The sequence below is a fragment of the Fukomys damarensis genome, unplaced genomic scaffold (assembly GCF_012274545.1).
Source record: "Fukomys damarensis isolate Sample0158 unplaced genomic scaffold, DMR_v1.0_HiC HiC_scaffold_21, whole genome shotgun sequence".
In the NCBI taxonomy this organism is placed as follows: domain Eukaryota; kingdom Metazoa; phylum Chordata; class Mammalia; order Rodentia; family Bathyergidae; genus Fukomys; species Fukomys damarensis.
This window is the reverse complement of record NW_022900933.1, coordinates 22,271,940-22,293,816: the sequence shown is the minus strand read 5'-3', so window position 1 is coordinate 22,293,816 and position 21,877 is coordinate 22,271,940. Positions and strand designations below refer to the sequence as shown.

At 33.9% G+C, this 21,877-nt stretch overlaps 1 protein-coding gene across 1 annotated transcript in view; it reads left to right on the top strand.

Moving 5' to 3' along the window:
* Nucleotides 1–21,877, top strand: part of Cep128 (centrosomal protein 128) — a 410,341-nt gene that overhangs the window by 60,779 nt on the left and 327,685 nt on the right. The window contains exon 10 of the mRNA XM_033766889.1: nucleotides 3,868–3,984. Coding sequence (XP_033622780.1) covers nucleotides 3,868–3,984 — 117 coding nt within the window. The remainder of the gene's footprint in view (nucleotides 1–3,867; nucleotides 3,985–21,877) is intronic.

The window sequence follows — 21,877 nt, the reverse complement described above, 5'->3', positions numbered from 1 at the left end:
TTTATATTTACATAAAAAGACTAATAATAGCAGTATGTTATGTATCGATAGCAGCAACAGCTTTTCCAGGTTCTGCAGTCATCTGAACAAAATTATAGACATTCAGCACATTCCATTCAAAAAAACAAAACAAAACAAAAAAAACAAAACAAAGAAAAGAATAATATCCAGAAAACAGCAAAGTTCTGTTGCTGTTGTGGTACCTGGCACCATTTTTTTAATTAGCATCTTAATCTTCATCTGGAAAGAGAACATTCTAGAGTAATATCATTAACTGTAGCTCTGATAAAGCACAGTCACTACTGTGTATCATAAAGCAGGTACAAGATATTTTATATTCACAGAGGTATGATATACTAATGTCCTACATCAATAATACTAGAATCAGTTTTGGTTTGAAATTTGCTTTGTCTGCAAATAAGATTGCTACTCCTCTTTTTTTCTGGGCTCCTGTCACATGGATAATTGTTTTCTATCCTTTCACTTTCAGTCTGTGGGCTTCTTTTTGCACTAGGTGTGTTTCTTTTATACAACATATTGTTGGATTTTGCTTCTTATTCCATTTTGCCAGTCTATTTCTCTTGATTGGTGAGTTGAGGCCATTGGCATTGATGGTTATAACTGATATGTACTGATTTATTATTGACATGTTATTGGCCTTTTGTTGACTCTTTTTACTTTTTCACCTTCTTTTAGTTTCTTGCCTTGCCTATTTGATTTGCTCTGTTAGGCCTCATGGTGTTGCCTTCATTGCCTTCTAGGATCTTGTTTAAAATTCCTTATAGTGCTGGTTTGGTATTCATGTAGTTTCTCAGGTGTTCTTTGTCATGGAAGTGTCTTATTTCCCCATCCATTTTGAAAGAGAGTTTTGCAGGATACATCAGTCTAGGTTGGAGGTTGTTCTCTTTTAGTACTTGAAATATCTCATTCCAGGCTCTCCTTGCCCCAAGGGTTTGTGTTGAAAAGTCTGCTGTGATTCTGATGGGCTTTCCTTTGCACGTGATTTGTTTCTTTTCTCTTACTCCTTGTAGTATTTTGTTCTTCTGTTGGGTTTCTGGGATCTTGATTATTATATGTCTAGGTGTAGATTTTTTTTGATTGTAGCTAGTTGGGGTCCTATATGCTTCAATTATCTGAATGTCAGATTATTCCCCTCTGTTTGGGAAGTTTTCTGTCATTAATTCTGCAAACAGCTTTTTTAAGTCATTTATATTTTCTCCTGCCACTTCATGTATTCCTATCAGTCTTATGTTATTCTTCTTTGCATCATCTAAGAGTTGTTGGATTGATTTCTCATGATCTCTGTTTTTAAGAGACCTCTCTTTTCATGGTCACTGACTGCAATCTTATCTTCTATATCTGAGAGTCTATCTTCACATTCTTCTATTCTGTTGTGTACACTTTCAATGGAGTGTTTAATCTCCTGGATATCTGTTTGAATCTGTTTTATGGATTCCATTTCTTTCCTATGTTGGGTGTTTATTTTTTCCATTTCTTTGTTATGTTGGGCCTTCATGGCTTCTTATCATGGTCCTGAGCTCATCTATTTTTTTGTCAGTTTCTGCTCTAGAGTCTCGAATCACGACTTCCATTTTGCTCACTATCTTTATGGTTATCTGGGAAATTATTTCTGTTTTGAATTTTTCTAGAGCCTGATTGATCTGTTTGGTTACTTCCTGTGCTTTGAGTTCAGGGTGTCCTGGTGGTTCACTATCAGCCATTTCATCCTCATTTGCCCTACTGTTTGACATTGGTGAACTGGAAGTCTGTCTTTGTGTCTTGCTTAAGTGTTTTCTCATTTTTATTTTTGTTGTCAGCTGTCCTTGGTTTAATCTCTGGGTTATCACTCAATCTTCCTGATATAGTTATGCCCTAGCTTCTTTGTCTCTAATGATCCACAGACATTCTCATCTTCATAACATCAGAGAAAACAGCGCATCAAATCAACGGCAATGCTTTATCTCAACTGATACAATCAGCAACACATTAAGATCAAGCAAAACTTGGAAACTGACCACCTGTGGTAGTCACTAGTCTATCACCCTTAAATCATTTGAATTAAATTGAAATCAAGAAGCAGTCCAGAACATGTCTGCAGTGAACAAACTTTCAATATAGTGTATTTACCATTTAATGGCTCAGACAGAGCGAGGATGCAAGACCCCTGGTCTCAGTTAGCTGATGGCTGAACCCCATGACACTGACTGACCTCGGGCTGCAAGGCCCAGATTGAGTTCCCCAACCTTCTGAATGGTTGAACTCCATACCGTTCTCCTACAGGTTTCCCACACCCTTTCTTTAAAGATGTTCAAAGTTGGGAACTCAGAAAAATACCCTTGATGACCACCTCTGCCTCTGCAGAGTGGGTCCAAAGAACCCTAAGTGCGTTCGCGGGGTGGGGGTGGGGGTGTAAGGGGAGTTATGGGGGTTCAGGGCCGCCCGCACGACTACCTTCCTGGTGCTGGAGTGATGGCTGCTGGGGCGGGATAAGGTGTGGCTCTCCTTCCTGTGGTGGATTGGGGCCCAGCTATAAATCTTTTTAGTTAATGAACAATACAAATATTTTTATTTTGTAAAAATGAATGCACAGTGTTATTTAATATTTATTGTGGCTTACAGCATGTGCTGTATTTATTTTGATGCAATAGTAACTTGTAGTATTGCAGTTGATTACTAGGATAAATTAGGAGCTATTTGCTGATGAATAGAGTTTTTATTAAAGCACTGTGAATACCTTAGCAGGTATATCTAGTTCTTTTAAAGTTTTCTACTAGAAAAATTGTTCTCCACTAGAAATTAAATCCACAAGACTTGTCAGTCTTAGTAAGTATAAACTGCTAATTTTTTTAAAGAACATTTTTGACTTAATATTTATTAACTAATTAAAATAGAGTTTTTGTCTTTTTGAAAAACAATTTGATTTGGCTGTACTATAGCATGAAATTAGTCTACTTTGAATGTGCAATCAGTGATTTTTAGTATATTTACTGAGCTATTTAACCATCACACAAACTATTTTAGAAAATTCTCAACATTACGATAAGTTCCTCATTACCAGATCATTCTTGTCTTTTTGTCAAACACAGAATTGGTGGCAAAAGATTTGTTTATAAGAGAGCTGTATTTATTGCTTCATTGAAATGAATACGTAATATCTTGTATTTGGTGTATGTATCCTCTTGCACCAAACATACAGATTGTTGAAAAGTGTAAATTTTATTTGGGGGCTATGTAAGTATATATATGAAATGTGTTAGAATTTGCACAGCTTTTGGTAAGGACAGTCTGTGTCAAGGGAAAAAATGAATGCTTCAAACATATTTCAGTTTGAAATTATTTTTGATCTTTTGTAGTTCATTTATTTTCCATAGATCATCATTGAAAAGATTGACAAACCAGTGAAATTCCCCTTTAATTACTTGTTGCACATAAACATCAAAACTTCCTAAGCAGGTCATACTAAAGATTATAGTGAAAAATAACTAAATGGATAGAACATTTTATCATTAATTGGATAATAAATACAGTTTATTGTCAATGTTGGTATTTTCCTCCTAAATCACCAGAGGGCACTCTTTTCCACTATATTATTTTTAACTTTGAGCAGTTGAAATACTGTATTGTAGTTTGGAAAACTTGCAGCCTGTTATTTAATTCCAGGTGTAGATTACTTAAAAAGCAATGATTGCTGTCTTTTGTGACTTTGATTTTGATGTCAGATATTTCATAATAGTGTCATTAAACAGGGCACTACAAATATGTGCAAATTAAATGCTGCAGGCAGTGATGTATCTGACATAAGCTATTGCCCCAATTTAGTCTCTTATGAGCTTTATCATGTTATTGTTTGCCATTACTCATATTGAGGTTTCAGATCGAGTGGAGCGGAGGCTTCAGGAAATAGAAAGAGAGATGCGTACAGAAAGAGAGCTGGTGGAAAGACGCCAGGATCAATTGGGATTGATGTCCTTACAGCTACAGGAGGTTTGTAAGAAGCACTTTGTTGGAGTATAAATCTTGAATTTGGGTAATTATTTAACCATTGTTTAAATAGTTGTACTTCTTTAGTTGTTGTACCTGACAGTATAATTTAACCCCATATAAGAAGTAGTATAGAATATTGGTTAAGCTCATTGTGTAGAATCAGACCTACCTTGTTTGATACTTGCTGTCTTTGTGACCCCAGCCAAGTTTTTAAACTCCTTTAGGCCCTATTTTCCTTTGTGGATAATGGACATAATAATAATGTTTATATAACCAAATTAGTGCAAACAAAAATGAATTAATGCTAGTCATGCACTTAACATAGTGTCTGACATGTGCTCATAGAACATTGAAAATAAAATTGCTCTGCTTAATTGTTTTGGGGCATGGACTAGACTTGGGGGGGGGTCATTAAATTGTGGCCCAAAAGCCAAATCTGACTATTTCGGTAACTACAATTTTATTGGAGAACAACCATTCTTTTTATTTGTGTATTATCCCTGTGTGCTTTTATAGCACAATGAGAGTGTTGAATAATAATGACAGAAAATGTATGGCCCATTGGCCTAAAGTATTAACAGTTTGGCCCTTTGTAGAAGAATTCTGCTAATCCCTGAATTAGTTTATTATGAAACTCAAAATGGAGAGTGTTACCCTTCAGGTAGGTACTACACTGTTTATAAATTTTAGATTTATGATAAAGTTTAAAATTAGAACAATTTTGTTCAGAGACATTTTTGAGAAAGTTGCAGATGTAAAATAAATACTTTTACATTTAAGGAATTTGTTATATATGTTTTCTTCCCTAATTAAAGTATAAAATCAGGAAGTCAACGTCAGTACAATAGCATCATTTAATCTATAGGTTATGCAGATTTTGTCATCAATGTTTTCTGGTTAAGCATCCAGATTTAGACATGGCATTTAATTATCTCTCTTTAGTCTCCTTTAACCTGGAACAGTTTTTCAGTTGTCATTTGTGATGACTTTGCAGGTCTTAGCAATTTATTTTATAGGATGTGTTTCATGTTGGACTTATTGATATTTCTTTAAGACTGAATTCGGGTTAGAGACTTTTGGCAGGAGACCAAGATAACTGCTGTTCTATCCTTGCCAAAGTATCGTATCAGAAGTTATGTTATGTTGATTGGTCACATTAGTGGTGAATGTTGAACACTTGGTTATGATGTTGGCTGTTAGATTTATTTGCTATACAGTTACTGTTAATCTTTTAAGTCCCTTTTTTTTTAATGAGGAAACTGTTTGAGAGTTGAAAATACTGTTTCTTTTAAAATCATACTATCACATAATACTTTTAGTATCTGTTTTGATTCTTACCTGAAACAATTATTACTGTAAGTGAAAATAGTAATTTTTAAAAGATCCATTTTTTTGTTTTACATTTATGGACTGTTTTTGTAAGGAAGAACTTGGTGTGGTGTAGACTAATTTCCTTTGTTTCTTAGATCTATATATAAAGTATAAAAATTAAAAACAAAAAGAAAACCAAAAGATTAAATACAAATGAAAAACTTTTTTAAACGATGTTTTTTTTCCTAAAATTTCTAAAGATATACTAATGTGTACTTTCAGAGTATTAGCTTTTATCAGTTGACAGTTTTTTAAATATTAAGAGACGCTGCCAATTCAAAATTAGGAACAAAAATTGCAACCCTGAAATTATGTTAGTTGAAAAAATATCTGCTTTTCATTTTAGCAATTCCATTTTTTTCCATTTCACAAAAGGAGGCATACCCTTGTTAGTTGGTAATTAATTACAAGAGGATATTTTGTTGAATAATTAGATACAGCATGTGGGTATCTTCTTTTCACCTTGATTTTTATACATTTATTCTCAAAGTAGATTGCATCAGATAGGCATAAGAATAGTACTGAAGAGACAATTGTTCTTTTTTGCAAGAGAAAATTAGAGAAATTTTCTGTACTTATTTTTTTCTCTCTTTGCAGAATGCACAAAATTACAAAGAAAGAGGGAAGGAAGATTGCTTCCCACCCCTATTCTTGAGAAACCAAGCCTCAGTATTTGCATTGTAATTGTCAATTTGACTAAAAGCTAGGGCTGTGATTTGGAATTCCATCTCTGACAATACAATAGAGGATCACTGTTAATAAGAAATGTTTAATTTCATATTTTGTCACTTTAATATAAGCAATGACCTATATGTTTTTAAAAGGTGGTTTGGATTATAAACTGCTGTGGAAACTGGAAAAGATTAATTTAGGCATTTTTCTGCTTCCAAGTTAAATTTCTTATCTGAAAAGGTCATGTTTAAGGAAAGAAGATGCTTTGTTTTCTTTTTCATATTAAAAATCCTTATGGAAATTCTTATACTGTATGATGATATGTATTTTTCTTCTTGCTGTAGTGAGAAATTGAATCCATAGGTAAGTAAATAGGTGCTGACTTTTAGGCATTATGCTCTTTTGTTTCTTCAAAATATGTATTTCAATGTTAGTGAAAATTATGACACATGAAAGTTATTAAGAATTGGGAGAATTCATTAAAAATCCCAGTCAAAGTTTTCCTAGGTGCAATGTCATATTACAAGGAAGCAGTTTGTGGTTTTGGTTGAAACCTGCTGCTTTTTGGTGATCTAAAGAAGTTCTTAAGTCCAGGGAACTTTGTTCCCATTTAACAAAAAACAGTGTTAATAGGTGGAAATTGGACAAGAGAAAGCCATTCTCCTTTTTTAAAGTTTTTAAGAATTGTTCACTCTTTTCTGTTGCTTTTCTCTTGATCTGAATACTAGGGCCATGTGCACTATGGAATCCAGTTCCTATTTTGAGCCACAAATGCTCATACTACTGAAGTCAGATGAATGCTGGATTTTAATTTAGTAAGCTCTTCACTAACCATCAAGTCTCATATATCATATTTTAAACACTCTGTTTTGATATCTCAGTAGAAGTCTCTTCTTTAGGAGAGATGAGTACTTTTATATACGTTGTGGAATAACATTCTTTTCAAATATCTCATTAATTTTGAATGATCTAGTATTTTAAACTTTTTAAAAGCAAATTTAAATGTTTTCAGTTTTTGTTGAACCATTATGTAAACAAAGTTTCCTTAATATTAGAATATGTTTTCCTGTTACAATCTCCTTTTTATCAGAGGGCTTCTAGTAACCTAACTTGATGCTGTGAGGGGTAGTCCTCCTGGTGAGTGCTAGTGTTGGATAGAAGCTACTTATATTGTAAGCATAAACTCTCCATTTCTTTTTGCAGCTTCAAATTTCATATCAAATCTCGTTTATACATATTGGGAATTTCTGACTAGTCTTTTGTTTTTTAAATTAAATGTTTCATGTTAACTGAGTATTTCTTCATTTTCAGTTGAATTACTTAAAATGTAAAACCATGAGGTAAATGCTGGGTGTATATTTATATGTGCTTTTCAGAGTATTTTGTAGCATATTAAATTGCTAATTCCCCCTTGTACCATCAAGAATATTTCATGCTTGCATATGACAGATGGTAATTCAGGTGCCTTAAAATTTAAAGGTAGCCAGACATAGTGGTGCACACCTGAAATCCCAGTGCTTTGAGGCAGGATGGTCGGTCACCAGTTTGAGCCCAGCCTGAGCAACTTAGTGACTTATCAAGATCCTGTCTCAAAATTTTAAAAATTAAAAAGGCCTGAGGAGGTAGCTCAGTGGAAAGGCCTTGCATTCGATTTCCATTACCCCCTTTACCCCCAAAGAACTGTGATTCATGGGAAGTCTGGCAGGCAAGGACATAGAACCTTAATAGAGGGTGACGAAGACTGAGAAACTGTTGGGTTTTTAAGGTGAGAGCTGACATCAGTGGCATTCAATCTGTGTTAGAGTAGAAAACCAGATTAGTGAGGCTTATCAATAAAATAAAGTCATATGGAGAAAATTAAGGTAATTATTATTTTTCCAGTATTTTTCTTCGCCTTTTGTCATAATCACCAAAATTTTAAAAACCTAGTGAAGAAGTAACTATTTATTTTTGCACAGAATTGTAATTGTGTCTCCAGAGAAGCTGAGTAATATGTCTACTTAAAAACACCCTTGGTACTGTTTATTAATGTATTCTGTTTGGACTCATTAGGGGAGATGCTTCCAAGCCAAGGATATTGTTCTTTTTAACAATTTTTAAAATAACTTTAGCCACACCCTTGAGACTTCTGTGAGAAAGCAGAGGAAAACATAGGAAAATACTCTAACCTGGCTCATGAATCCCCTCTCCTGGACTTCATTTTAGACTTCCCTATTTTGGAAAATAGGAGTCTTTCTAAGGCTGGGAGATTTTAAACACACTTTCACTTACCTTTCCAAGGCTGGATTACAAAACTCTTGCTAGCCATTCACTTTAGCTCCCTTCTTTCCATAGCTTACTGCCATATTTTACATAGAATCCCCTACAGTTTTACTCGTGTTTATTTTATGTACAAACCTCCCTTTCCCCATGATATTATTAGATGCTTTTCTTTAGATACTTAACAAATCACCCTCATATTGATCATCCTAACAGGCTCCTTTAGCCTTGTGAATCACCAGTCGAATTGGCAAAAAAGTGAGAGTTTAAAAATAAAACACCAGCCCATAGAAAATATGTGGAAAGTCTAGAGGATACACCTTGTTTTCCTGATCTTTGGGACCTAAGCTCTAGAATTCAGTCCTTTTTGTGGACAAAGTGATCCCATAGGATATAGTAGGCAGAGATTAGCACAGCAGTGTAATAGCACTTTGACTATCAAGTGCTTGAAAGCACTCCATACAGGGGGAAAAAATAAGAACCAAGACACATCATGTAAAGGTACAAGATCCCAGTGATGAATGTAACTGTACTGTATACCTAAATAATGCCAATAAACTTAATTAAAAAAAGAAGAACTCAGTCACAACAGGAAAGCTGTAACCACACATGTATTACTACTGTACTTCATGGGAAAATGTGTGTAGCAAAGGAAAATTCTAGGACTTCTGCTCTAGTATTCCTTCTTTGTAGAGTAAAGCTGTGTGTGTGACTTTTTTTCTTTTGCAAAGTAGGGCTTTTCTCCCTCACTGCTTAGGTTTTGGTGGTGTATGCTATATAAAGGGTTTTATCTCAGATTATTACTGTTACCTAGTGTTTTTTGATGCACTATCTCTTAATTGTACTTACTTTGACCATTTTGGATTTCTAACATTTGAACATTGTACTTACCAAAAATTTGTCAAATGTTACAAACTGTGATCTTATATACATTGTTTTCAGTCTATTTTAACAAGTTTTGTTTTTCATATAGTTCTTTTGACATTGTTATTATGTTTGTAATACTGTTTAGTATTAAATGTATTTCCTTGTCAAATTCAGATGTTTTACTAATTGTAATCATATCATAAAATGCCTAGTCTCTGATAATATAAATGTTATATCTAGGTGTTCCTCCAAAGTTTCATGCTTATAGTGGCATTTCTGAGCAGAGGCTGGAACTAGGTATATGATACTGGGATTAAGGCTGTTTGGTACGTACATTAGTCCACTGATTGGTTTAACATAGTTCTGGATGTGGTTAATGGGTTGGACCACCCTGGGTGTGGGTAGGTCCACCCAAAAGGATTGGAGGGGATAAATAGGAAAGGGAGACCTGCTGTTTGCTGCCTCCTGTGTGCCTTGCCATGGACTGTTTCTCCTCTGCCTTGGAGCCAGCTGACTACAGAGTGAAACTGCAAGGACTGTGAGCCAAATAAGCCTTTCCTCCTTTAACTTCGGGTGTTGGGTGTTTTGTCTCAGCAATGAGAAAGTAATTTAAAATATAAGTTTATTATTTTTTTATTTACATGACTCATTTCTCTCTCTCCTCTACAGTTTTCTTTAACCCTTAAAAACAAACAAAACAGAATAAAAATAGAATTATTGTTATTGGTTGGGAATATGTCCATTTATATTATTCTTTGTACTCTCAATTATCATGGATAAACATTTAAACTATGGATATCTTTATGTATAGGATTTTTGCATGCTTTTATTTTAACAGACATTTTTACATGTTGCTTTTTCCTTTCATTAGTACTTCATGAAAATTTCTCCGAGTGGATGCAGTTCCAACTTAATATTTTATTGTCATTGATATACCTTTTATTGTCATATATGTCACCAAATTACTTTCCCAAAAGGTTCTGACACTTCGCATTTATTTCAGCAATGGTTTATGGTGGCTCTTTTTCCTATAGTCATTTTTTTGGTACTGGGGATTGAACTCGGCTCCTTGTGCTTGTGAGGCAGGCAGCGGCACCACTGAGCTAAATCCCAGGCTTCTTTTCTTATATTCTTTATTCTTACTAGTAGTGCTCTAACAGGGCCTCAGAGGCTGGGGCTGCTAATGCCCAACAAAAAGCCTGAATGAAGCTTAGCATCTCTACTTCAATTTTTGTACCTGTCTTCTTTATTCCTTTAAAACTTTGGGCTACATCCCTGCTCAGCTCTGCATGTAGGCATGCTAATCACTTAAGGAAGTGTCTGTCTAAACATTGGTAGGACAAAGTTATTAGCCGTGAATTTATCCTGTCTCTTCTTCAGGGCTGAGGACAAGTTCCATCACAAGTTTGAGAGCATTCTGGACAATTTACTGATATAGCAGGACCCTGGTGATATAGCTTATTGTGAAGGCACTGGGTTCAATCCCCAGTGCCAAAAGGGAGAAAAAGTGACTGATAAAGTAATTTTGGAGATTTGCCACGGACATTAATTTTCCAATTTTTTACAGCCTCCTTTGCTAGACTCCCCGGAGTGTTGCCTAGAAATCTCCAATCATTGTTCCAAAACTGCAGTCAAATTGGGTTCCAGAAAAAGAATCTGGAAAAGCAGAGCCTCATAGAGGACCCCTGTTTGAGGTCTCCCTTTCTCCAAGTGGAAATGATTACCCTGGGAACCAAGGCTGCCCCTCAGGCAGGAGCCCTCATTTTCCGGTGGAATGATGCGTCTCCCAGAACTTTGCAGAGAGTGCTGAGATCAGTCAACTGGACCGAGCTTGACCAGGGTAACTCACCCTGGTAGCTATGCAGACTCCTAGCGCTTATCTTGCTTCCCTTTTTTATAAAATCCCAAAGTTCCAGTCAGCCCCTCCAAGACAGATCTTGAACCTTTATATCTTTATATCTGACATTCCCAGCATGGACATATTGATTAAACCCCTTTTCCTGATCCTCTCCTTAATTGGCACTTTAGATTGAGTGGTTGAGCCTGATCTTTTGGGATGCTGGAGCTGGGCTTTTTGCCCTAAAACTCTGGTAGTAATTCTTTAAAATTGGGGCCAAGCTGATGAGTATAAAGTGTTAACTCATTCTTGTGTTTATTTACTTATTTTTAGTGAATTTCGACAGCCTTTTCACGTTTGTTGGTTGAGTTACATTTATGCTTATATAGAGTCTATGTTTATAACTTTTGCTTGTTTTAAAGATTGGAGGCAGATGGATGGAAATTTCAAGCCCAGCCTGGGCAACATAGTGACTTAGCAAGACCCTTCCTCAAAATAAAATATAAGAAAGTGCTGAGAATGTAGCTCAGTGCCTTAGGTTTAAACCTCAGTATTGGGGGGAAAAAGGGGCTTGAGTTTCCCCCAGGACATTTTACTTTTAAATATATAGAGAAAAGAATTTAAGTTATTTTTATATGACTAGTCAGTTTTGTCCCAGCATCATTTTTTAATACTTTTTTTCTTACTATTATTTAAATGCTAACTTCTATCCTATATGTAGTTTCCCATCTTGTCTGTCTGGTTTCTCTGCCTCACTACTGATCTCTTTGTCTATCCTGTGGTGATATAATTCTTTCTAATTATTACAGCTTTTATTTATTTATTAGCTTCTAGTAAATTATAATAAAATTCTTTTGTCATGCTCCATGGAACACTCTGCTGGCATTGTGACCAAATTGTATTAAATATATAGATTAATTTAGAGAGAAGATCTCTTACAGTGTTGTTCAGTAATGTTTTGTAATTGTCAATATAAAGATCTTATACAAGTTTTATTAATTTTATTTCTAAATGTTTTGTGTTTTTCTTCCTACTGGGAGTGAGATGTTTTCTTTGATGGCATCGCTGATCAGTTTCTTAAGTATAGAGGAGGATAGCTGGTTTTAAATGTGGCTATTATATCACAATCTTGCTTAGTGCTCTCATTAGTTCTTATAATTTGTTGGTAGTTTTACTGACATATTATATACTGCATTGATAATTATATCATTTGAAATTTAAGACAATTTAGACATTTATTAATTTTTTTTAGTTCAGTCTTAATATTTGGCAAGAACATGCAGTGTGAATAGAAGGAAAGATAGCAAGAATATTTTTCACTTATTCCTACATTTGTATATTTCTGAAATATTAACATCATGGTGTGCTCTTTGCTTCTGGTTTTGAGTGCAACTTTTGGTTTTTTTGGTACTGGTGATTGAACTCGGGACCTTGTGCTTGTGAGGCAGAGGAGCAGAACCACTGGGCTACATCCCTGGCCCTTGAGTACAGCTGTATATTATATTAACATTTCTTTCTGTTCCTCAGTTAACAATTTTTGTTGCGTATTTATGTATTTGCTTTTGCAGTACTGGAGATCGAACTCAGGACCCCTTTTTGTTTTTGGTGCCAGGGATCGAACTCAGGACATTGTGCTTGGGAGGCAGGCATGGTGCCACTGGCTAGATCCCCAGATTCTCCTTTCCCCTCCCTGCCCTTTTGTGTACTTTTAAAATCATGTTTAAATCTGGTGTGGCAGTGCAGACCTGTAATCCACCACTCTGAAGGTTGAAGGAGGAGGATCACTGCAAGTTAGAGGCCGCCTGAACTACATAGCAAGACCCTGTCTAAACAAAACAAATCATGATTAATTATGAAATTAATTGTGAAAGTCTTGCTGGTGTATTTTTCTTTTATATTTAAATGTGATTGGTTTAAATAAATGTTGAGCCTTTCTTGGAATTCTGAGAACTTTATTTGGTTATATTGTTTTTTGCATTGCTGAGTTAATTTGCTGGTATTTTCTTTAGTAGTTTTATATTTATGATTGAAATAAGTTTATATAATTTTCTGTGTGTACCTTCTTTTTGATTTTAAAAGTAAGGTTAAATGAATCTTATAAAATCAGTTAAGTGGTATATTAGGCAGCTTTTCCTTTGCTGGGGCAAAAGCAGAAAGGACCAGGGGCCAGATAGAGTTGCCAAGGTCATGCCTGCATGACTCAGACACAGGCAAGAGGGAGCTTTACTAATCCTCTCAACAGCACTCAGGCTAATCTCATTGACAGTCAAGATTTACCATCACATATGGATTCCTTAGTTTTCTATTTCCTGATTCAGTTCATTTAAGGGATGGTCTCTCATACTTAAAACTCACCGGCAAAACTATTTATATTTGCTATCTTTTTGATACCTGAGATTTTCAGTTTTTAAAACTGTTTATTGGTTTATATAGCCTTTTTATTAAGTCAGTTTAGTTACTCATAAATGATTTTATTTCATCTGTTTTGGGGTTTATTTAAAAAATAATCCTAAGCATTTTTATGATTTAATTTTTTCTTTTCTCCTTTGTTTTTCTAGAAATATGATTATATTCCTATGTTTCTTTTTACTACTTTTGCTTTATTTAAAACTCTATCAGCTTCTGTTAAATTTATTACTCTTTTCCTATTTTTGAAATTTAGGGTTATATTACTTTTTAGATATGTACATTAAGTATTTATTTTTCTTTTTAAAAAATTAGTACTGTAAAAACCAGCACAGTATCATAAGCCTTATTATACTATTTTTTGGTAGTTTTTTTTCTACATCTTTTGTAATTTCTATTATAATTTTCTCTATTAATCAAGACAGTACCGTTTTTTGGCATTTATAAGAATTATTTTGCTGTTTTTCAACTCATTTATTTTTAGTTTAACTCTTGAAATTTGTTGCAGCTTCCGTATTAACATAGTTCTATGGCCCTTTTTTGGTAAGGTAGATTAAAATGATTCAGTAGGTTTTCTCCTTTGTTTTAATGTGTGTTTTAATACACACAAGTATTTACACATATATGATTATAAATTTTGTAGGTCAAGTCTGTAAATTCTGTTCTTCTGTATTCTTATTTAATGTATCAGTCTAAAGCTTCCCATTATAACAAGGGTTGTCAGTTTCTTGCTGTGATTTTTCATTTAGTCTGTGTGGTTTCTTGTATATAATTTACTTAGTTTAAAAATCTTAATATTAACATTCATCTGGTATTAGCATTCTTACAGTTGATATTTTCATGGCATGTTATTTTTATTCTTTATGTTTATCCTTCCTCTGTGCTTTTATTTTATTTATTTTTTGAATATAGCTAGACTTAAAACACTTCACCAGATAAATTGATGCATTTTACTGGCTGGATTAGTCTATTCATACTTATTGTGATTATTATTTTGGAAATATTTGATTCTCTATTTTATTGTTTCCATTGCATTGAAATGTGTTTTATATTCAGTTTTATACTCTGAAGTTGTAGATTATATTTCCAGTCTTTCGATGGCTACTCTAAAAATTTTAACAAACTTATTTAACTAAGTTGTTCTAAGAAACCCATATTCTAAACATACTGGTTTCTTTCTTTCTTTTTTCTTCAGTACTGGGAATTGAACTCAGGACCTTCTGCTTGTGAGGCAGGCATGGTGCCATTGAATTAAATCCCCAGGCCCCATAGTGGTTTCTTGTTAGTGCCTTAGATATTTTTCTTCTGACTTAGTATACCTTTTTATGCATTCTTACACTTTAGCCATTGCCATTACCTGTTCAGAGAACTTTCTTCTCCTTCTTTTTTGAAATAGCCCATTTTTTCCCTATTGCTCTTTCATATTACTTTATTTATGATAGCAATTAAACTGTAATTATTGCTTATTTGTCTGCATGTGTTATGTGTCTTCCTCACTGGAATGTATACTCAGGTTCTTTTTCCATCCTGTTCATTCCTGTTTTTGGGACTTGGAGTACAGAGGTAATCACAGAGTAGACTGCTACTCAGTGAACAGTTGCAGAAGGGATGAATGTTAGCTGTGCATAATCTTTTTGGTAAAAAAATATTTTCAACTCAAAGGTTTTAAAAGAAGGAAGTGCAGGCAGGTTAACTGATTTTAACTTATTAACATTTTACTATATATTAGTTTAAATGATATGAATAAAGTCACATAAATATTCTTTAGGAATTCAATCACAGGACTAGGTATGGTGGTACATTTTTCTTATCTCAACAGTCTGAGAGGTTGAGGCAACAGGATCCCAGGTTCAAGCCCAGAGTGACCTTGTTTCCAAAAAGAAAAAAAGGAAAACAAAACAAAACAAAACATTGGAGGTACTGCCCAATGTAGAGGCCTTTGAGCTCAACCTTCAGTATAAAAAAATTTAATCATGATTAAAGTTTTATTTTATGAAATAAAACATTTTCAGATAGTAGTTTGCTGGCTTTCAAATTAAATTGAAAACTTGAAGTTGGCTGGATATTTGAAGTCTCAGTATATAACACAAAGTTAGAAAAAAGAAATTTATAAACTTGTTCGCATATAATTCCAAAGCAAGACCTTGTTGACATACTATTTTTGGAGTAGTATTTCTGAAAGAATTTCAGTTAGCTTTGTGATTGTGAATAAGCTGTCTGTAAATGCTCAATGGTTTTTGCTTTGAGAAATTGCAAATAATGGAAAAAAATCCTTTTAAGAGACTTTGTAAGTATAACTTTTTCCTGTGTTTTACTGGACGTTTGTAAGGAAAAATCTGTTTTTTCCCACTAAGTTTATTGCTACATTTAATGCAAACAATAGTCACATTTATCATTGGGATCTTGTACCTTTAGGTGATGTATCTTGGTTCTTGTTTTTTCCCCCATACCTTTCCCTTCCTTCACCCCTTACACCCTTCCATATTTATAAAGACTTTGTTTCCATTTTTTCATTTTTTCACAATTAGGACAAAATCTTTTTAATTTAGGTTTTCATGTAATTTACATTCCATGTTTCAAATATAGTTGATAAAAGTCATAGGATAAATACTTGATAAGGAATTACTCTATGTTATGGCCACTAGGCGTCAGTATTGAACTATCAGTTGTGGCCTGGTAGGACTTGTTTATTGAAGTTGCCAAAGTTATTTGAAGACTGATTCTTTATAAAATATATACCTTCTGCGTTTTTAAGGCTAAAAGTGTAACTTTGCACCTGAAACAAATCTTAATTATCTATTTACTATTTTGAAATTCATATTTAAAACTTTATAGCTTTCTAGTATTAAAAATAAAGTGACACATTACACATTAAGATACCTGATGTATTTGATATTAAAACTGCAATTTCTGTGCCTTTTTGTTACAGTTTTTAATGCTTTCTACTGAGGGGTCCACCCCTACCTTTTCTCTGTCTCTTTCTTCCTCCCTCTGGAATAAACTTTTTATATAAACTGAAGTGAGACTATAATTTGGTATAAGTTTACTTCACTGGAATAATATATTCTCTTATTCTTTTCTACTTTTATTTTTTTGAGTGCTTCTTAAGTATCCCAAAGATACTTTTTTTTTCTAAATTTTTAATCTGTGCAGACTTAAACCTCTTTTTTTCCTACTGATCATTTTTTTCTCCTTAATCATGTTTTGCACCCTGTTATCCACTGGCCCCAGTTTTTATCATTTTTTTGTTGTTGTGTTCATGCTACTGTTTTTCCTTTGTCTAATCTTTTTTTTTCTTGATAAAATGGCATGTTTTATAGTTCTCTTATGATTAATTGCATTTCTATCGAATGTCTTGAAACATGTTATTTAATGCTCAAGAAATGAGAAACTGCTAATGTTTTTTTCATATATATATTTGACTATTCTCCATTTAAGTTATAGAACAATCTTTAGAGCTACAACTTTATTATCTAATCATTTGATTTAATTTATATGGCAATGAGAAAAAAGTTACACAGTTTATTACCTGAGAATGAGGCCCTGAAGTCTTGCTAGCCTGGACCAGTCATAGAGGATAATGAAGTTACAGAGATATTACAATTCCGAGTCACAGTCCTGGGCAGACTGGGTTCTCTGGAGCTCCCGCTTCCTATTTTATTTCCCCTTCTAATTTATAAACTTGTTCAGAACGTTTTCAATCTTAACCACTGTGTGCAAATAGTAGTGGATGTATTTTTTCTTGGTAATAAATACATTTATTTTTCATATTTTCAAGTTGCCTTCTCCTTTTCTTTTATTCCTCCTGTCTAACATTCTGTCATTGAATTTTGTTAGCTCTGTTTTAAAAATATATTCTGAACTGGAAGCTGTTATCTCCTGTGCCACTCCTGTTCTCTTCTGTTGTCTCACCATTTTCCTTTCCTGTTTGGGTGAATGTACTCCTACCTTACTTCTGTTCTTACGGTCTTTCCCTGCACAGATAAAGGTAATATGTAGTTCTTCAAAGCCCTTCAGTGGTTTCTTTATCACCTATGGAATGAAAGCTAAAGTATTTAAACTATGCTGAATTTCTCTCATGAATTTCCTGTTGTTCTTCCTCATGCCAACTGTAGACCAGACCAATTACCCTGCTTTTTTTTTTTTTCTGTTTCGTGGACATGCCAGATCCTCCTGCATTTGTACCTTCTGTTCCAGAGCCAGGAATTTTCAACTCTGAAACAGTTACATGGCTCATGCCCTCAGGTCAATCAGAACCGTGTTTCAGAAAGCCCTTGTTAACCATCTTAGATGCAATATCCCCTTTTTATTCTTGGCCTTGTTACCCTCCATTCTTTTTCCTTTATAACACTTTTTTTACTTGTCATCTATCTGTCCCCTGATAGCAGTGCAGATTTTGTGAAGGTAGGCACTTACCTTTTGCTCTTTGTTGTGTCTCTAGCACATAGACCAGTGGTGACAAACCTATGGCACGCGTGCCGCAGTGGGCTGTGTATGTCATTGAAAGCTCTAAAAAGTCCTGATACGGAGTAGGTGCCCAGTAAGTGCTTCTTGAATGAATAAGTGTGTAAATGAATGAATGCTTCATATTGTATAGTTAGAATGGTCCCCAGTAAAATATTCCTTTGGCCAATAATATTACGTACCTACTGTGTGCTGTTAAGTACAGATTTAAAGTTTCTTAAAATACTGTCTTGCCTTTTTGTTTCAGGACTCCAGCTTTAGTTGAGAAAACGGATACTAACAGTCATTGTAATTCAGTAAAAATGTTTCCAGATTTACATGGACTTTGTAAGATGTACTGTAGGTGGGAAATGGTTACCTCTTATAGGCCCTTTGGGGAAAGTGTGGGTGGAAGAGACCATATTTTTGCCGATACCTTGCATTTTCAAATTATTTTAGTAATTTTTTTTTCTGAATGTGATTCTGCCCCATTGCTTATTGCTACTTGTTAAATACTTAGCCAATCGATAGCTGAAACACTTAAATTGTGAGGTGGTTTAGATTCACACCATTGCTTTCTGTTTTATCATTTCATGCCAAGCTAATTGTTTTCTTCCCTCCTGTATGTGTGTGGATTATTTTATTTTACTTTATTTTTCTTGGCAAGGACAAAGTAAATACTTTGCTTTGCAAGGTTGTGAAAGAACCATTAATGTCAGTCAGTATGCTGCTTAAAAGAAAATGGATGGAAAAGAATGATTGACTATTATGGGATTTATCTTTCAAGGGTGTTGGTACACTATTTTGCACAGCTTGAAATGTGCAGGTCCAAGATATATCATTCTTAATCTTACTTTTTAAAAAATTTATTTTTTTCTCCCACCTGCTCAGTTAACCTATAATCTGTTTTCTTAGAGTTTTTATAATTGCAGATGACACTAAAACAGTTATTTCAGTGAAGTTGTTTTCCCCCCTAAACTTCTAGAAAAGAATTTGAAAGAGTTTTTGGAGGATGTTTGTGTTTGCTCTTAAGTCTGGAATTTCCATTCAGGTCAAACTTCTTGGATGCATTTTGGACATTGTAGATGCAAGTCTCTACAAGCCACATTGTCTTTTTGGCATTGGGAAAGAATTAAAGAGCCAAATGTTCTAAAGAATATTCCATTTTAATATTTCAAGGCCCTTGTATTTAATAATGATAAAACAAAAGTTGAAAGTTTAGAAATACATTCTATTTCACAGGAGAAGTAGCATGCCAGTTGTTAGCCTTTGCTTTCATTTGAATGGTTCAGTTTTATCAATCGATGTGTAAGTGTTCCTAAAATCCCTACAATCTCATTTCTATATAATAAATGTTTATACATATAGACTTGTATGTCTTTTCAGGGTTTTTATTAGGAAAAATTACTTAAAACTATCACTTGTATTTTTAATGCACATTCTGCCTCTTTTTAGCTCAGCTCATTTCAGTTGTCTTTCTCCACAATTTTACCATCTATACAAACTTACACTATTTTTCTAAATCAAATATTTTTGAAAAATATGTTTTTCATGCTGTCTTCTTGAATTAATCAATTTTCTTTTAGCTTCTTAGTTCTGATTCCGTTTGTATTTTTCCACCTTATTTTACTATTTTGATTATGTTTCTCTAGGTTTCTTTTCTTTTCTTTGTTTTTTTTGGTTTTTTGAAGTGAGTCTCTCTATGTAGTTCAGGATGGTCTTGAACTCACTGTGTAGCTCAGCAGGCCTTGAACTTGCGGCAATCCTCTTGCAGCATGTGCCACTCTGCCCAGCTGTCTCTCTAGGTTCTTGAAGGGTCATTATTTATTTTTCTCTACTTTAGCCTCTCTTTTTCTTACTGTACCTCTTTTCTAAGGGTATATGTGAGTACACTTATGAAACACCTTAAATTCCGTTGGGAAATAGTGGAGGTCTACGTTATAAATAAATACCCTACTGCTACTGTGAGTTGTGTTTGACACATTTTGTGTTTACACCACACATTATTGGACCTCAAATAATTATTTAATCTCATGTATTTTTTCAACGTACTTATTTGTTCTTGCCAGTACTATCATTATAAATTATAACAAATAAGGGTAGCATGGATCTGTGTGTGTCTCCTTGTGCAGCACCATATGCAAATAGAAATTTAATGCTGTGATGATGATGAAAAATGCTTGCTGCTCCTCGTGACTGAACAGCTGCCTGACAATAGACTGAGATTTTCTGTGTGCAGGAGTTGTTTAATTTCTATGTCATGCTTTTCGTGAAGACTGGAATGTTCCTGTATACATTTTCAGCAAATTTATGCTAATTTGTCTGCTTATAAAGTCCTTTTCCATCATTATCAATTAATATTTATTGGGAAAGTACTGAGTGCATAGTAATATTGTACAAACAAAGACCACTCTGCTACAGACTGATTTATTCTTTGGCTGGTACTGTTTCATTTTTATTAGCAAGTAGTGAAAAAAAAATTCTTGAAAAACTCAAAGGCATAAAATAACATCCTCTAACTCTGAACAATGAAAGATTTTTGTATATTTACAGTGCTTTCTGTTCAAAGACATACAAAGTTTGAGAAATTCTAAATTACATTTCCATATTGTTCATGATGTTCTGTTTGTCAATAATTTAAGCTTAGTGGCCCTGCATTTAGAAAGTCAAATGAAGTATCATGTTGCTTCAGATTTTTAACAAAACTATGGATTTCTTTTTTGAGAGGAAACTACGTGGGTGAAAACAGACCTTTCACTAAAAAGCATTTGATTTTTGATTCTGAAGAAAATCCTGGAAAGTGCCCTTGTTGGGCTCACATTTAACTTTAGTTGCAAGATTTTTATTAAAAGATTACATAAAAATATAATCTGTTCCAGTAAAAGCAGTGGCATTTTAGGGAATAATACTTATTACCATTGTTATTTTTGAATTAAGGCAGTTAAAAGACTTTTATGTCTTTTCAAGCATACCAACTTTTTATGCAGTAATTAAGGATTTGCTTTGCAGATTGGCAAAATTAATAACATTTGAAGAATGAAATCCTGACACTAGTCAACAAGGGTTTTATTTTTGAGTTATTTTTATAGTCATAGTAGTAGCTTTTTGCTGATTCAACCATGATCTCTAGCCTGGTTACTCTTTTGTGTGGCGTTTGGCTAAGGTTTAGGATAAAGATTATAGCGATGGAAATAGAGCAAAGGAAATTGGCTCTCCTGGTATTTGAACTCATGACCTTGTTTAGCTTCATTGGCTCCAGGTGCTCTGAACAGTCACAGACTCCATAAATACTGGCATAGTGGACCTGACGCTCATTCCTTTGAGAAAATAGGTTAGTAATAAGTGCCTAAATTCTACCACAGTAATATCTATAGTAACACTTGAATTCCTGAAACAAGAAATGCCTATAATAAAAGAAGAGAAAAAAAAAAAAAAGGACATCTGGGGCCATTCTCAAAGAGACTTTGAGTATTATGCATGAAAACCTCATATTCCTTTAAAGAACATTACTAAGGAGTATAGTGATTAGAAATGATACTTCTGATAATCATACTTAACTACATGATACTGGGTATTACTATACCCTGTGAAAGATAGGAGTGGTTGCATCTTGTGACTTTCCTTGATGTGCTTACCATTTACGTCTGAAAAAATATACATAGTTCAATAGCAAGTTTTTAAACCTTCATCTTTACTTTAATTTCTTCGAAATTGGTGTTTTAACACTATAGTATTTATATTGGATTTCTTTTGACTTCCATCGTGGTTCTATTTTTATTTATCAAAGTAGATTATTTTTCGTTTGTTTCTTTGTTTTAGTTATAGCTTTTGGTATAGAATTTTCTTGGTCATTGCTGAAAAAAATTTCTTTGCACAATTTCAGTAAATTCCCTGAGCTGTGTTTGATTTAGATATTGGTTTAGGGATTTAGAATGCATTGTTTTTTGCCTTGAAAAGAAACTTTTTTCTTTTCCTGGTTTTTGTTGGCACTTGTGATCACCAACTAGATAAACTTAAAGGCTAAAATTTTCCATGACT